Source organism: Mobula hypostoma, chromosome 3 (assembly GCF_963921235.1).
Source record: "Mobula hypostoma chromosome 3, sMobHyp1.1, whole genome shotgun sequence".
NCBI classification, from domain to species: Eukaryota; Metazoa; Chordata; class Chondrichthyes; order Myliobatiformes; family Myliobatidae; genus Mobula; species Mobula hypostoma.
The window spans coordinates 68,913,096-68,930,897 of record NC_086099.1 but is presented as its reverse complement, the minus strand read 5'-3'; the positions used below and the strand labels follow the sequence as shown (position 1 = coordinate 68,930,897).

At 40.1% G+C, this 17,802-nt stretch overlaps 1 protein-coding gene across 1 annotated transcript in view; it reads left to right on the top strand.

Moving 5' to 3' along the window:
* The first annotated feature begins 9,825 nt into the window (after nucleotides 1–9,825).
* The window catches only part of LOC134343442 (replication factor C subunit 1-like), a 41,907-nt gene continuing 33,930 nt past the window's right edge, over nucleotides 9,826–17,802 (top strand). Inside the window, exon 1 of the mRNA XM_063042145.1 lies at nucleotides 9,826–9,939. Within this exon, the coding sequence (XP_062898215.1) occupies nucleotides 9,895–9,939 (45 nt within the window). The 5' untranslated portion in view covers nucleotides 9,826–9,894. The remainder of the gene's footprint in view (nucleotides 9,940–17,802) is intronic.

Genomic DNA, 17,802 nt, shown 5'->3' with positions numbered 1-17,802 from the left:
GAGGAACTCATCAGGCCAGACAGCATCAATGGAGGAAAATAGAGCGTTGATATTTCAGGTCAAGGCCTTTCATCTGGTTTGAAAGATAGCAGGCAGATGGCCAGTATGAAAAGGTGGAGGAAAGGGGTGAAGCAGGAGCTGCTAGTTGATAGGTGGATCCAGGTGAGATGTGTGAAAGGTAAATGAGACGGGGAGAGTGGAAATAATGTCAAAAGCTGGAAGGTGATAGGTGGATGCTCTTTGTCACTTCCACCTATCACCTTCCATGACAAAGAGCTGAAGATGATGAATCTGATAGGAGAGAAAGAGGAGCATGGAATAAGAGGAGGCGGGGAAGTAATAGGAGGAGTGTGTGGCTAATGGCGGAAGGCAAGAGTGGGAGAGGGGAAAGAGGTAAGTTGATAGGGGCCAGGATGAAGACAAAAAAAGAGAAAAGGGATACAGTGCAGAGAGGGAACAGATACAGGAAGTATGAGAATTACATTTTCTCTTCACCTGGTTGGAAACTGCCCAGGCAGAACCCAAGGTTAGGATTGAATCTAGTTTGCTGAAGCTTTATGACAGCAGAGCTACTTGCTATGTCATTTTGCTGACCCTACCAGGACAGGGTTCCTAATTCTCATATAGCTCAGATTTCCACAAATTCTATCCAGGCTAGGCACTGGAGCCTTGCTATTGAGCGTTAACACAACAAAGCAAATGAGGCCCAAATCGATTATCTAACACAGAGTTTCCACCAAGGCAAAAACTCCTAAGGGATAGAAGGCTGCCACATCATTAGCTGGAACAGTAACAATGATAACGCAAGAGGCGAGCCTGCACTTGATCTGGTATTGGGAAATGAACCTGGTCAGGTGTCAGGTCTCTCAGTGGGAGAGCATTTTGGAGATAGTGATCACAATTCTGTCTCCTTTACCATAGTATTGAAGAGGAATAGGAGCAGACAAGTTAGGAAAGTGTTTAGTTGGAGTAAGGGGAAATATGAAGCTATCTGGCAGGAACTTGGAAGCATAAACTGAGAACGGATGTTCTCAGGGAAATGTATGGCAGAAATGTGGCAAATGTTCTGGGGATTTTTGCATGGTGTTTTGCATAGGAACGTTCCAATGAGACAGGGAAAGGATGGTAGGGTACAGGAAACTTGGTGTACAAAGGCAGTTGAAAATCTAATCAAGAAGAAAAGAAAAGCTTACGAAAGGTTCAAAAAACTAGGTAATGGTAGAGATCTAGAAGATTATAAGACTAGCAGGAAGGAGCTTAAGAATGAAATTAGGAAAGCCAGAAGGGGCCATGGGAAGGCCTTGGCGAGCAGGGTAAAGGAAAACCCCAAGGCATTCTACAAGTATGCGAAGAGTAAGGGGATAAGACGTGAGAGAATAAGACCAATCAAGTGTGACAGTGGAAAATTGTGTATGGAACCAGAGGAAGTAGCGGAGGTACTTAATGAATACTTTGCTTCAGTATTCACTACAGAAAAGGATCTTGGCGATTGTAAGGATGGCTTGCAGCAGACCGAAAAGCTTGAGCATATAGACATTAAGAAAGAGGATGTGCTGGAGCTTTTGGAAAGCATCAAGTTGGGTAAGTCACCGGGACCAGAGGAAGCTACTGTAGGAGGCGAGGGAGCAGATAGCTGATCCCCTGACAGTGATCTTTGCATCTGCAATGGGGATGGGAGAGGTTCCAGAGGTCTGGAAGGTTGCAGATGTTGTTCCCTTATTCAAGACAGGGAGTAGTGATAGCCCAGGAAATTATAGACCAGTGAGTCTTACTTCAGTGGTGGGTAAGTTGACAGAGAAGATCTTGAAAGGCAGGATTGATGAATATTTGGAGAGGCATAATATGATTAGGAATAGTCAGCATGGCTTTGTCAAAGGCAGGTTGTGCATAACGAGCTTGATTGAAATTTTTGAGGATGTGACTAAACACATTGATGAAGGTAGAGCAGTCGATGTAGTGTATATGGATTTCAGCAAGGCATTTGATAAGGTACCCCATGCAGAGCTTATTGAGAAAGTAAGGAGACATGGGATCCAAGGGGACATTACTTTGTGGATCCAGAAATGGCTTGCACACAGAAAGCATAAAGAATGGTCGTAGACTGGTCATATTCTGCATGGAGGTTGGTGACCAGTGGTGTGCCTCAGGGATTGTTCTGGGACTCCTTCTCTTTGTGATTTTTATAAATAACCTGGATGAGGAAGTGGAGGGATGGGTTAGTAAATTTGCTGATGACACAAAGGTTGGAGGTGTTGTGGATAGTGTCAAGGGCTGACAGATGTTACAGCGGGCCATTGATAGGATACAAAACTGGACTGAGAAGTGGCAGATGGAGTTCAACCCAGTTAAGTGTGAGGTGGTTCATTTTGGTAGGTCAAATATGGTGGCAGAATATAGTATTAATGGTAAGGCTCCTGGCAGTCTGGAGGATCAGAGGGATCTTGGGGTCCATGTTCATAGGACACTCAAAGCTGCTGCACAGTTTGACTGTGTGGTTAAGAAGGCATACGGTGTACTGGCCTTCATCAACAGTGAGATTGAGTTCAAGAGCCAAGAGGTTAATGTTGCAGCTATATAGGACCCTGGTCAGACCCCACTTGGAGTAATGTGCTCATTTCTGGTCACCTCACTCAGGAAGGATATGGAAACTATAGAAAGGGTGCAGAGGAGATTTACAGAGATGTTGCCTGGATTGGGGAGCAGGCCTTATGAGAATAGGGTGAGTGAAACTGGCCTTTTCTCCTTGGAGTAATGGAGGATGAAAGGTGACCTGATAGAGGTGTATAAGTTGATGAGAGGCATTGATCGTGTGGATAGTCAGAGGCATTTTCCCAGGGCAGAAATGATTAATACGAGAGGACACAGTTTTAAGGTGCTTGGAAGTAGGTACAGAGGAGATGTCAGGGGTAAGTTTTTAATGCAAGGAGTGGTGAGTACATGGAATGGGCTGCTAGCAACGGTGATGGAGGCGGATACGATAGGGTCTTTTAAGAGACTCCTGGAAAGGTACATGGAGCTTAGAAAAATGGAGCGCTATGGGTAACCCTAGGTAATTTCTAAAGTAAGTACATGTTCGGCACAGCATTGTGGGCCAAAGGTCCTGTATTATGCTGTAGGTTTTCTATGTTTCTATAATGCAGTTCATCCATGGTATCAGTTTGTGGAAGGAAATGACATGGCAGGGCTCCTGCTACTGATTATGATATAGTGACCTCTGCTGGATATTCTATGCATGATCATCAGTTAATTATATATCCGGCACAGAATGCAATAGTTTGTTAGTGAATAAAATTGTTTGAACTAGATGTCACAGAGCAACTGTCACCTGCAGAACTGAATCAACGTGTACAGCACTTCCCTGTATCGTAAATACCGTCTTCGCAACAGAAAGCACACAAGATCATCAGGCAATGGCACAGGATTTCAACTTGATGTCAATGTTACTAAATTATGCATTAAGCAACCTTGCTAAGGAACTCAAGTTAATGAGCCTGAATTTTTCCCTAACTATAACCTGTTGTTAGAAGATTATTTACAATGAGATAACCTTTAGAATCAATACTTCACTTTGCAATTCTGTCACCAGATTTCCTGTGAAATGTTTTTTTTAATCAAGCTTATTGTTAACCAGAAGATTCAATGGTACCACTTTGGCATTAAATGGGATATTAAAAATGAAGATAATTACATCCAAGCATGTGACTCAGAACTACAGATTTTAAATAATTAAAGATACAAATGATGTTGCTTCTGCAGCATGAGGTTCACAAAAAACAGTGACACTAAGAAATCAGCAAACCAAATCTTTTGTGTGGTAACGTTCCATTTGATTTCTCACACTCCAAATTGCAATTTAAAATAAATGCAATCAGACACATGGGCAGATATCCACGTCTTCTCCTAGTTTACAGTAAAGCGTGGGAGTAAAATGACTGTTCTTGATAACCAGACTGCACAGCTGCTGCAGGAACAGAAAAGTTGAAGAATGGCTTCAGTTCTTTAGACTTTTGTGAATTGTAACTAAGATAATTTCCATCATAATTCGTATGTGTTAGGGAGACACTTAATTCTCTAACAAAAAAATACAATGGAGGACAGATTTGGTGACCCATGATCTAAGTAAGTATAAACCTAAGGTGTCTATAGAGAAAACTCTACCTTACTTCCAAGAGATGACCATGGGCACCTGGAAGTTAAGGCCCAATAAAAAAATCTGTGACCCAGAGTAGATAGTGAATGCAGAGAATGATAACTATAATGTTGCATAGATTCCTCAACATTACCAAGACTATCAACAGCCCGAAAATTCAAGAACAGAATCTGTTAATAGCTAAGATTAGAGGATTTCTTGTCAAGAACAGAATATCAGTTCGCACCTCTTTGAAATATACCTCAACTATGACTCTTCATGAGTGTCCTTGTTTCCACTGCAAACTATTTGGTTCAGCACTGTCACACCAGACAAATGAGGCTAAGGAAAGGCCATATGTTAACTAGAGTCACAGAGTAAAAAGCATGGAAACACACCCTTTGTCTATGCCGACTAAGGTGCTGACCAAACTAGTCCCATTTGCCCGCATTTAGGCCATATCCCTCTCAAATTCTCCTTTTCATGTACTTATCCAAATTTCTTTTAAATGTTGTAATGGTACCTGCCTCAAGAACCATCCTCTGTATGAAGAATTTGCTTCTTAGGTCCCTTTTAAATTTTTCACCTCTCACTTTCAACCTATCCCCCCTTAGTTTTTAGTTCATTATCCCTGGCAAAAAGAGTATGTGTATTCACTCTATCAATACTCCTCATGATTTTATACAATTCCATAAGATCAGCCCTCAGTCTCCAACACTCCAAGTAAAAAGTCCTAGCCTGCCCAACTTCTCTCTATCTTCAAGTCCTGGCAGCATCCTTATAAATCTTCTTTGCACCCTTTCCAGTTTAGTGATATCTTTCTGAGGAAAGGGTGACCAAAACTATACATACACTCAAAGACACTTCCTGTACACCAATGTCTTGTACAACTGCAATGCGATGCCTCAATTACTAAAATAACTGATGTACAGGAAAAGTGTAGCACTTTGTCAAAGGCCTCTGAAAATTGAAGTAAACCACACCCACTGACTCTCCTTTGTCTATATTACCTCTGAATCCTGCTTTTTAACTTGTTTCCTATCTCTTTATACTCACTGTGCAGGTTTCTCATCTCTTTGAATGGGGGCAATTTGAAAAGAGAAGTCTCATTGAGAGTGAATTTTAATAGAGCCAATAAAAAGAAGGGAGGTGTAAGTGGAGTGGCCATTGTTGGAGTGGGCCAGTGTTAGAGTGGAAGGCTTTGGCCCAACAGGCTTCAACGAGAACAGACTTGAGCAAACACAGTTGCAGATTCTAAGCAAGTTTTGATTAAGCTTTTTTTTTAACTCTTTCCTTGTCCATTTCTACATAGCCAGTGCACTAAGAATGGGTCCTGAGTTAGCGGTATGTTTTTTATGTGAGATGTAGGAACTCTAGGAGACCTCAAGTCTCTAATAACTACATCTGCACGAAGTGCACCGAGCTGCAGCTCCTTAGACACCCTGTTAACAAATTGGAGTTGCAGCTCAATGACCCTCGGTTCATGCAGGAGAAAGAGGCACTGATAGATAGGAGCTACAGGGTGGTAGTCACACCTAAGTTGCAGGAGGCAGGTACCTGGGGGTGAGTGTCAGGAGAGGGAAAGAGCTTAGGCAGCTTGTGCAGAGTACCTCTGTGACCATTCCCCTCAATAATAAGTATACCGCTTTGGATATTGCTGGGCAGAGCAACTTACTGGGAGAAGCCGCAACGACTGGGTCTCTGGCATTGAGTCTGGCTCTGTGGGTCAGAGGAAAGGGGGGTAGAAGAGAAGTGCAGTAGTAATAGGAGATTCTATAGTTAGAGGAGCTGACAGAAAATTCTGCAAAGGTGATGAAGAAACCCAGTGGTGTTTTGCCTCCCAAGCGCCAGGGTCAGGGATGTCTCAGATTCGGTCCACAGCATTCTAAAGGGGGAGATAAGTGGCTAGAAGTCATGGTACATATTGGTACTACAGTGTAGGTAGGAAAAGGGAGGAGGTCCTCAAGAGAGAATATAGGGAGATAGATAGAAAGCTGAAAAGCTGGATCTTCAGGGTAGTAATCTCTGGATTGCTGCCTGTGCTAGGGGCTCATCAGTGTAAGAGCAGGATGATTTGGCAGATGAATGTGTGGCTGAGGAATTGGAGCAGGCAGCAGGGCTTCAGATTTCTAGATAATTGGGATCTCTTCTGGAGAAGGTATGGCGCCTACAAAAAAGATGGGTTACACTTGAATCCGAAAGAGACCAATATCCTTGCTAGAGCTGTTGGGGAGGGTTTAAACTAATTTGGCAGGATGATGGGAACCAGAGTGACAGGGCAGTGGATGGGGAGTTGGGATACAAGTAGTTGCAGTGTGTAGTGAAACTGTAAGAAAAGGCAGGTAGATGATAGGGAAAAATTGCAATCAGTAGGATGAGTTGAAGTGTAACATGGGGACAACATTGGAAAGGGTGATGAAAACAGGACTGAAGCTGTTACATTTGAACACATGTACTATATAGAATAAGGTCAAGGATCATGTAGTGCACTTAGAGATTGGCAGGTATGACGTTATGGGCATCACTGAGTCGTGGCTCAAATGACAACCATAGGTGGGAGGTTAAGATCCAAGGATACACATTGTATTGAAAGGACAGGCAGATAGGCAGAGGGGATGGTGTGGCTCTGTTGGTAAAAAGTGAACTCAAATCCTTACGAAGTTGGGATATAGGATCGGAAGATGTAGAATCCTTGTGGGTAGAGATTAGAAACTACAAGGGTAAAAAGACCCTAAAAAGATATGCCACTGAATAGCAGGTAAGGATGTGGGCTACAAATTACAACAGGAGATAGAAAAGGCATGTAAAGAGTGCATAGTTATGATAGTGATGGGGGATTTCAATATGCAGGTAGATTGAGAAAATTAGGTTGCTGCTGGATCCCAAGAGAGGGAATTTGTTGAATGTCTACAAGATGGCTTTTTAGAGCAGCTTATGGTTGAGCCCACCAGGGGTGTTGTGTAATGAACCAGATTTGATTAGGGAGCTTGAAGTAAAGAAACCCTCAGGAGCCAGTGATCATATAATAATAGAATTCACCCTGCAATTAGAGAAGGAGGAGATGAAGTCAGATGTTCAGTATTATAGTGGAGTAAAAGGAATTACAGAGGCATGAAGGAGGAGCTGGTCAAAGTTGATTGGAAAGGGACACTAGTAGGGATGATAGCAGAATGGCAATGGCTGGAGTTTCTGGAGGCAATTCAGAAGGTACAGGATAGATACATCACAAAGATGAAGAAGTATTCTAAAGGGAGAATGAGGCAACTGTGGCTGACAAGGGAAGTCAAAGACAACATGAAGGGGAAAGAGAGGACACATAATAGAGCAAAAATTAGTGGAATGTTAAAGGATTGGGAAGTGTTTAATAACGAACTAAAAGCAACTAAGAAAGCCATTAGGAGAGAGAAGATGAAATATGAAGGTTAGATAGCCAGTAAGAGGATAGCAAAATATTTTTTTCAGATATATAAAAAATAAAAGAGAAGCAAGAGTAAATATTGAACTTTGGAGAGGTAGTAATGGGAGACAAAGAAATGGTGGACAAACTGAATAAGTATTCTGTGTCAGTCTTCACTGTGGAAGCCTCTAGCAGTAAGTCAGAAATTCAAGAGTGTAGTTGAAAGGAATGAAAATAGATAAGTCACCTGGACCAGATGGACTACAACCCAGAGTTTTGTTCTTTTCTTTTTAAATCTTTTTATTGAGTAAGTATACAAAAAAGGTAAGCCATATAAACATTAATACAATGTTAAAGTATAATAAAATTCCAAAAGATAACAATACCAAAAAGAAAATACTACAAACAATGTAATTTAAGCATAAGAAACCAAGATAACATAATAGTATACTAGATTTTATATATATCAATGGAAAAAAAAGAAAAAAAAAACCCCAAAAAAAAACCCACCGTGCAACTAACTAAAAGCAAAGCAAAGCAATGGGCTAACTTGAAACCAAACAGAGTTAAACTTAAAATCACGTCCTCAATCCCGACCTCCATTAAAACAGTGAAAAAAAAACAAGAAGGGTAAATATTACATTAAATGAAAATATCGAATAAAAGGTCCCCAAATCTGTTCAAATTTAAATGAAGAATCATAAAGGTTACTTCTAATTTTCTCCAGATTCAAACATAAAATCGTCTGAGAAAACCAAAAAAAGGTAGTTGGAGCATTAAGCTCTTTCCAATGTTGTAAAATACATCTTTTCGCCATTAAAGTAAGAAATGCAATCATTCTACGGGCTGAAGGGGAAAGATTACTAGGAATTTTAGGTAGTCCAAAGATAGCAGTAATAGGGTGAGGAGAGATATCTATATTTAATACCTTAGAAATAATATTGAAAATATCTCTCCAAAAAGTTTCCAAAGTAGGGCAAGACCAAAACATATGAGTTAAAGAGGCTATCTGCCCCGAACATCTATCACAGAAAGGATTAATATGCGAGTAAAAACGCGCTAACTTATCTTTGGACATATGTGCTCTATGAACCACTTTAAATTGAATTAGGGAATGTTTAGCACAAATAGAGGAAGTATTAACTAATTGTAAAATCTGCCCCCAATCATCCACAGAAATGGTAAGCCCCAATTCCTGTTCCCAATCTACCCTAATCTTATCAAATGGAGCTTTCCTAAGTTTCATAATAATATTATAAATCATAGCCGATGCACCTTTCTGACATGGATTAAGGTTAATTATCGAATCTAAAATATATATAGGAGGAAGCATTGGAAAGGAAGAAAGTATAGTACTTAGGAAATTTCTAACTTGTAAATATCTAAAAAAATGTATTCTTGATAAGTTATATTTATTAGATAATTGTTCAAAAGACATAAGGGAACCATCTAAAAATAAATCCAAAAACCGTAAAATACCCTTAGTCTTCCAAGTTTGAAAAGCGCGATCCGTAAAAGAGGGAGGAAAAAATATGTTACCTAAAATAGGAATCGCTAACCCGAATTGATTAAGATCAAAAAATTTTCTGAATTGAAACCAAATGCGCAAAGCATATTTAACTATCGGGTTAGAGACCTGCTTAAGGCGTTTCGAATCAAAAGGAAGAGAGGAACCTAAAATAGAACCAAGTGTATAACCCTGAACAGATTGTAATTCCAATGCTACCCATTTAGGAATAGATAGTATGTCCCGGTCAAGTAACCAAAATTTCATATGTCGAATATTAATAGCCCAATAATAAAATCTAAAGTTAGGTAATGCTAAACCTCCATCTCTCTTAGCTTTCTGTAAATGTGTTTTACCCAGTCTCGGATTCTTATTCTGCCAAATAAATGAAGAAATTTTAGAGTCAACTTTATCAAAAAAAGATTTAGGAACGAAAATTGGTAATGCCTGAAACACATATAAAAATTTTGGCAAAAAAAACATCTTAACTGCATTAATACGACCAATCAAAGTTAAATATAAGGGAAACCATTTAGATGAAAGTTGAGTAATATGGTCTATTAATGGTAAAAAGTTAGTCTTAAATAAATCTTTATGTTTACAAGTAATTTTAATCCCAAGATATGAAAAGTAATTATTAATCAATTTAACCCCAGAGTTTTGAAAGAGGTGGGTGAAGAGATTATGGAACATTAGCAATGCTCTTCCAAGAATCACTAGATTCTGGAATGGTTCCAGAGAACTAGAAAACTGCATATGTCACTCCCCTCTTTAAGAAAGGAGAGAGGCAGAAGAAAGGAAATTATACGCCAGTTAGGCTGACTTCAGTGGTTGGGAGGATGTTGGAGTCCATTATTAAGGATGAGCTTTCAGCGTACTTGGAGACCCATGATAAAACAAGCCAAAGTAAGTATGATTGCCTGAAGGGAAATCTTGCCAGACAAACCTGTTGGAATTCTTTGAGGAAATAACAGGCAGGACAGACAAAAGAGAGTCAGTGCATGTTGTTTACTTGGATTTTCAGAAGGCCTTTGACAAGGTGTTGCACATGAAGCTGAGCTGCTTCACAATATAAGAGCTCATGGTATTACAGGAAAGATTCTCGTATTGGCTGACTGGCGGGAGCAAAGGGTGGGAATTAAGGGGGGGGGGCTTGTCTAGTTGGCTGCCAGTAACTAGTAGTGTTGCGCAGGGGCTCGATGCTGAGACCACATCTTTTCACGTTATATGTCAGTGATTTGGTTGATGGAATTGATGACTTTGTGACCAAGTTTACAGATGATAACAAAGATAGGTGGAGGGACAGGTAGTGTTGACGATGCCGGGAGTCTGTAGAGGACCTCAACTATTCCTCCAGTCTCCTCAAGATCTCTTTTTTTAAAACCTCAAATCCATCCAACTCTGCTTTATTAAATATTTATTATTTATATATATTAGAAATCCTTGGCTTTCAGCTGTTCTGATATTATTAATTAATTCACCTTCATGCATTCTTTTTGCCTTTTTTCATTTTTAATTCTCTTCACTATGTTTTATACTCTATTTGGTTCTCTACAGAAATATGAAGCTAATACCAATTCAGTCTCCTTCTGTTTCCTGTTCAGTCACCCATGGAGTTCCATCACTGAGTGCCATATAACAACAAACAAAAACTATAATAATAAGCATCCATATGGTACTTAAATATTGTGCAATGTCCAAAAGGCCTTCACAGTAGTGTTATTAATCGAATCATGACAGCAGGATACATACCGAGTTATTAGGCACAAAATAAATTTTAAAGTCCACCTTCAGGAAGAAAAACAATTTCAGAGATTGAAATCAGGTGATCTCAGAGCTTGGGGCCTTTTAGTGACTGGTATTGGTAACATAATTAAAATGAGAGATCCTCATGAAGGCCTACTTGAAAGATGGTGGAAGAATATAGGGGTGGGAGAAATTACACAGAAAGAAATAGTAAATTATGAACAAGAGAAAATTTGCAGATGCTGGAAATCTAAGCAACACACACAAAATGCTGAAGGAACTCAGCAGGCCAGGCAGCATCTAGGGAAAAAGGTACAGTTGATGCTTCAGGCCGAGACCCTTCATCAGGACTGGAGAAAAAAAGATAAAGCATCAGAGTAAGAAGGTGAGGAGAGGGGAGGAAGAAACACAAAGGTGATAGGTGAAACTGAGGAGGTGGGGGGGCGGGGAAGTTGTTGATTACCTTTGACAAGGTAGATACAGGCATGTCAGGAAATACCCTACCTCTTTCCGCCATTGCCTGCTTTCTCTGTTCATTTGGAAGATGAGGTTGTGGATACTGAACAGAGACATCTCCCTGCAGAGCTATCTTCTTCTTCTTCTTCTTTTTCTTCTGCTTCGCTTGCTATTGCTGCTCTGAGGTTTTCATTTTATGGCTTTTAAACCCAGATCACTTTGCTCCCCTTTCCCTGGTACCGCCTGCTTTTATTCATTGACGAGGTTGTACAGCCTGCAGTAGGCAACAGTGAAGTCTCCTCACCTGCTTAGTGATATTACAAAGACTTCTCTGGATCAATGCAGGTCAAAGAACCTCTTCAGCAGATCTATAGCATTTTCCACCATAGTTCTTACACTTGAGTGGTTTCTGTGTCCAGCTGTTGAGGCTGGAAAGTGTTTCCCATTATCCCGCTTGCTGCTTAACGGTTGCTGCTGAAAGCATTTGGTGCCCCCAACTTCCTGAAATGAAGGAGTCAAGTGGCATTCATCATGTGTAAATTCATCTCATGATCCACAATGCCCTGTGCATTGAGAGAGGGAAATATCTCCTGTCCAGTAAAAGTTTGTGTTATTAAGAGGATCCTTCAAGGGCACAAGTGCAATCGACACTTGGCTGCATTCATGGGAAATCAGCAAGCCTGGCAAACTCTAAATTTTATCAATGTAGATTAATTTTTTTTGTTGCGAATAGAGTGCCTGGGTGATTTCTCGGTGATGTTATTGGGTTTGCTGGCCATGAAGTTCTAAACTCAAACAAAGATCTTCAGCCCTATCAGACATGAATAGCCACGAGTACCCTCACTAAAAGGAGGTTATACTGTAACTGCTCAATTTTCAAAGACTAGTTTACTTTCGTGTTTATTCTCCATGGCAAGTTTTAACTGCCAATATTCACTATTTGAACGGCGGGCCCCTCCTTATCAAGGAGAAGATATTTCCAGCTAACAAAATAGTTTAAAACACAGTCCTTTTACTTACAGTGATAGACATCTTCTTAAAACATATTTAAAACTCTCAGAAGATTTCTATCTTAAATGTTTATTTCCCAATCATAAACTATTTCTAACACACAAAGCATTTCTTAAACTGAAAGGGTTTCCAAAACACAGGTAAAATTTCTAAGAACTAAAAAGATGTACCCTGATGCGGATGAGCAAGTTGTCTGTCATAGAAACCGAAGCTAGAGGAATGGATTCTATTCACCTTGTCTTCCTATCATTCTTTTTGATGTTCTTCAACCACTCCCAATAAGCTTGAACTTCTATCTATATTTATACCCCTTTTATACCACTTGGGTGACTTAGACCATAAGACACAGGAGCAGAATTAGGCCATTCAGCCCATTGAGTCTGCTCCACCATTCATCATGACTGATCCCAGATCCCACTTAACCCCATATCTTTTAATGGCCTGACCAATTAGGAAACCATCAACTTACGCCTTAAATATACTCACAGACATGGCCATCACTGCAGTCTGTGGCAGAGCATTCCACAGATTCATTACTCTCTGGCTAAAAAAATTCCTCTTCACTTCTGTTCTAAAAGGTCACGCTCAATTTTGAGGCTGTTCTGTCTCGTTCTGGATACCCCACCACAGGAAACTTATATGATATTTCCTCAGATGTCCAAACAACACAAATAGTCTAAAATCACTTAACATCACTGTTCAGCTACCAACCATTAATGCTGTAAAGCATACTTCTTTTACATCTCTTTTTCATTCAAATATGTGTCTGCTGGATCCTGTGATCTACATTTTGGTGGTGTGTTCCTGGACCAATTGAGCAATCTGGCACTTTGCTGTCGCTGAGGGGGTTCGGTGAGGTGTGTTGCCTTAAGGCCAAGAAGCTTGGAGATGGGGCGCAAGTCTATGATTGACTCCATTTTTCACTGGTCTCGCCAATTAAAGTGTTGAGGAAGATTGAAGTCATTGAGGTGAGAATGGAAGGCAAGCTGATGTTCAGCACTGTCTACCAACCGCTTGCTCACTGCTGCCTGAGGAAGGAGTCAGCAGGTGATCCTCATTCTCATTCTCCCCCTCTCTCTCCTGTCTCTCTCTCTCTCTCTCTCTCTCTCTCTTTCTCTCTCTCTCTCTCTCTCTCTCCCCGCCCCCCGCCCCCCCCATCGCTTGCTGCCCCCAGAGGACGCTCCTTGCATTTGAATGGTCTCTACTTCCTTTAATGCTGTCGGAGGATGGTGCCGGAGTCCTGGATCTTTAATTGATGTGATTTGTGGATTGGACTCTGTAATTCTCATTATAATATGTTTTCTAGCTTCTGGTTGCTCCTTTTTTTTTGTTGCTATTGGGCAATTTTGATCAGGGCGGCCTGCAGGTAATGAAAGGCACAGTGCTAGATTGAACTTGAACTTAATATGCCTGGAGTCTTTTGGTCCTGTGTTTTATATTCTGTGTTTTTCTTTGCTCTTTTTTGCTGTTTGCTTTTTTTTGTCGGGGGGTGTTGAAGTTTTTCTTTGAACATGTTCCTTGGATGTCTGTGGGAAGATGTATCTTAACGTTGTGTGCTACATACATACTTTGATAATAAATGTGCTTTGAATTTTTGAAGCTAACTTCCTTGAGCACATGAAACCTTTGAACTGTAAGCGTATAAGTGATGATATGCAAAGTAATATCCATCTGTTCAGCAAGCTTCCTTGAACCTAGCAACTTAAGAGTCACCTTGTCTGTTTGAAACAACCTGAATTAAACAATCCATTGTCTTATACTGCACCTTGAGCAGTAATATAGTAGGTGCAGTAAGCTGATCCTTTCTTCTTCCACTACTACTAAGTAAGTAGAAGTACTCCTTACTTCTGCTGTACAGAAAGCTTGTTTGCAAAACTGGTCTTTAGATGACACTTGTTTTAACCTCAAGGTGTTAGTGCTTGCCATTTACATTTCAAAAACTGAAGACTAACTTTCTGTTGCAACGAGAGGTCAAACAGTTGTTGGTTGGAAGTTTGCTTACTTCCGATTGTGATTTTACAAGTGGCAGATGCTGTTTTAGAAACCAGGATTACCAAGCAACCAAGAAAGAGAAAGAGGCTCACTAGCCAAGAAGTGAATATCCACCATAGATGCAGTAGTGAGCTGCACATTGAGAGATATAGCAGAGTCCTGTCATGATGAATTGGAAAGATCTGTTGCAAGATTCATTACTTTATGTATATTCATACTCTGGTAAACTGATAAACTTTGCAGATGACACCATGATCAATGGACTAATCACCAGAAGTGATGAATTGAAGTACCACCGGGAAGTAAACAAGCTGGTGTCCTGGGACAATCACAACAACTTGGAATTGAATCCCTTAAATGGAGATGCTTATTGACTTCAGGAGAAATGTGTTCTCCTCTCCATCCAGTCATCATCAAAACCTCTACAGTTAACACCATTTCAACACTCAAGTTCCTGGATGTCATTATTTCACGGGACCCGATATAGGAGTACCACATCTCCTTCGAATAAATTCTTCTCAGGCTTCCAGCTGGGTACAGGTATTGATTGTAACCGACATTTCGATGACACCTTCTGCTATTTTCAAAGCAAGCACTACGCTGGGAAAGCACTGGATCCTTTTTCACATATCTCCTACATTAACAATAAGGCTTGGCAGAGAATGTACTTCTCGTGGTGTTGGTAAAATTCTATCTTCCCCAGAACATACTGCTGCAATTCTACACGGCCATCAAAGAGAGCATCCTCATATCAACCATTACTGACTGCATTGGCGCAGCACCTTCTCACAATATAACAAAGCTATAGTGAACTGTTAGGTCAGCCCAAAAGGCCATTGGCTGCAGTTTACCATCACTGCAGGACTTGTATGTGTCCAGGACAAAGACGCGAACATTACTCACCCAGCAAATTGCCTTTTTCTAAAGCTCCCTTCTGGAGAGTGCTATAGGGTTATTAAGTCAAAAGGTTTATGCCACCTTAAAAATTTCCTCCTCAGGCAATTAATCAGATCAACCACTCTCGTTCCACACCCCACACCCCTCTATCTTTACTTCAGTCAAAGCAGTGCACTGTAAACATTTTAAATCATTTTTTATAAAAGCAACATACAGAAAATGCTGGAGGAACTCAGCAGGCCAGGCAGCATCTTTGGAAAAGTGCACAGTCAACGGTTTGGGTCAAGACCCTTGAGAAAAAAAGAACTTTTTATAATGCTGTTTACATTGTAAATACGTGCTAGTATGTATGTATTTTTGCACATTTTATTCCATATCCATGCTTTAACTGCTAATGTGATTTTTATATAATTCTTTGTTCTTTAAAATTGTTGAATGTTGCTTTTGTTGCAAATTCCACCAACAAACCACAGAAAATTCTAAATACTATGTCAATAAAAAGTGTATGGCAAATAAAGTTGATGCTTGATCCTATGTATTATGCTTCTCTATAATATGTAGGGCATCTTTAAAAAGGCGCAACACCTTGTTGTATCCAGGCACAGCTGTTTAGTTAACTCCTCTAACAAAGGATGTTTTGTTCAGAAGTATTTTTGTTTATTTGCTTATGCAATCAGCTACACAAAGGAATTTACAAACATGGCAGCAACAAAATTGAGAGGTAAAGTAGCATTGAATCTGCAGAGAAACAGTTATTGCAAGAAAGCGTGAGTGAAGTTCTCCTCTCTAAATCTCACAGGTCTTATACATAATAGTCTTAGAAAACCAGAATCTAAAAATACATCAAAAAGGTTTAAAAAAGACATGGTGTCTGTGGGAACAGGTTCTTCATAATGAGCACACTGTCTGCTCAGAGGTCCTCAATCTGAGTGGTTACTAATGGCCCATAGAAACACCTCCTGTAATAGAGAACAACAGGAATTCTGCAGATGCTGGAAATCCAAGCAACACACATCAAAGTTGCTGGTGAACGCAGCAGGCCAGGCAGCATCTCTAGGAAGAGGTACAGTCGACGTTTCAGGCCGAGACCCTTCGTCAGGACTAACGAAGTCCTGACGAAGGGTCTCGGCCTGAAACGTCGACTGTACCTCTTCCTAGAGATGCTGCCTGGCCTGCTGCGTTCACCAGCAACTTTGATGTGTGTTTCCTGTAATAGAGCACCAATTTAATGAACATCTCCATCTCAGCAGCTGATTTCTGAAAAAAAAACATTCACTGGTATCTAGAATAATATGCTGTTGGTTTTAGAGGTGCTACAGCAGATTGCAGTCAGTATCAGAACTGCCCTGCCACATGTCCTAATATCTCCTGCTTTCATATCAGCAACAAATTAGTAAAATGTGTTCACTGGCTCTCCAGTAAATGGTCCATGATAGTTGCAGTGTGGAGCTTTTATCTCTGATTTATATCATTCCAGTCCCTAGGAAGAAACAATTGTTGTGGGACTAGTGATGTGATTGAGAGCAAAGGTCAGGTGCAGAAGTGTCCAGTTCTACATCCTAACTGTCATTATTTAACAGAAAAAAAGTGAAATTAAATCATACAGTGCAGATAAAAGGGTGCAATGCCATCCAATTCCAAGATTTCACAATTTCTCTTAATTTTTGATTTCACCACCCTCAGTCAGGTACCTTTTGGATATGAGGGACAGAGAAATGCTCATCTGGAATATACATATTTTTTTGCAGAGTACACAAGTGCTGCTTTCTTTGATAGCTCTTTACAGCATTCCATATTATTTTAGATGCCAAGCATGTGCATTAACTTCCTTTGGGTTCATATATCTTTTGGAGATATAACCAATAACGTAAGGTTGAATCGTAATGCTGGACGGAAATTAGGGAGATGAACAGAAATAGCAGCAGGATCAGGCCATTTGACATTCCATTACCCATGATCATAGCTTAATTTGTACCTCAGTACCACTTCCTCTACTAACCCCATACCTTTCAATCCCTTAACACTTGAACATCTTTTGATCGCTCTCAGTAACTGATCCTCCACTCATCTACTCACCTCCACCCTGATATTTATCCCTTATTTTCAAACCGTGATCCCTGGTTCTACACACCACAAACAAGAGAAACATCACTCTGTAATAAATTTGAATGCTTTAATGAGATCTCTCACTCTTCTGAAGAGTATAGAACCTTTCTGCTTATTCTTTTCTCATACCACAGTCCATACATCTCTGAAATCATTGTGATGAACATTCCTTGCACTATTTCAAATATATTCTTCCTCAGGTAGGGAGACCATAACTGCGTACGATATTCCAATACAGTCTCATTAAGCCCCTATATCATTTCAGTAAGACAGCTTTATTCTTATACTCATATCCTCTTACCATAAAGGTTGGTGTACCGTTTGCCTTCCTAATTGCTTGCTGTGTTAATTTTCAGTGATTTATGTTGAAATAAGTAAAGGTTCATCACTGTTTAAAAATACTTTTCTATTTGTCATTTTGATGTAGTAGTTTGTGTTCACAAATGTATAGCATCTCCTGCTGTGAATCCTCCAGGGTACCATAAATTAAAAATTTGCTGTTACTTCCACCTTGAAATTCATTTCACATTGAGAACATGGTTAACCAGAGTTATTGAATTA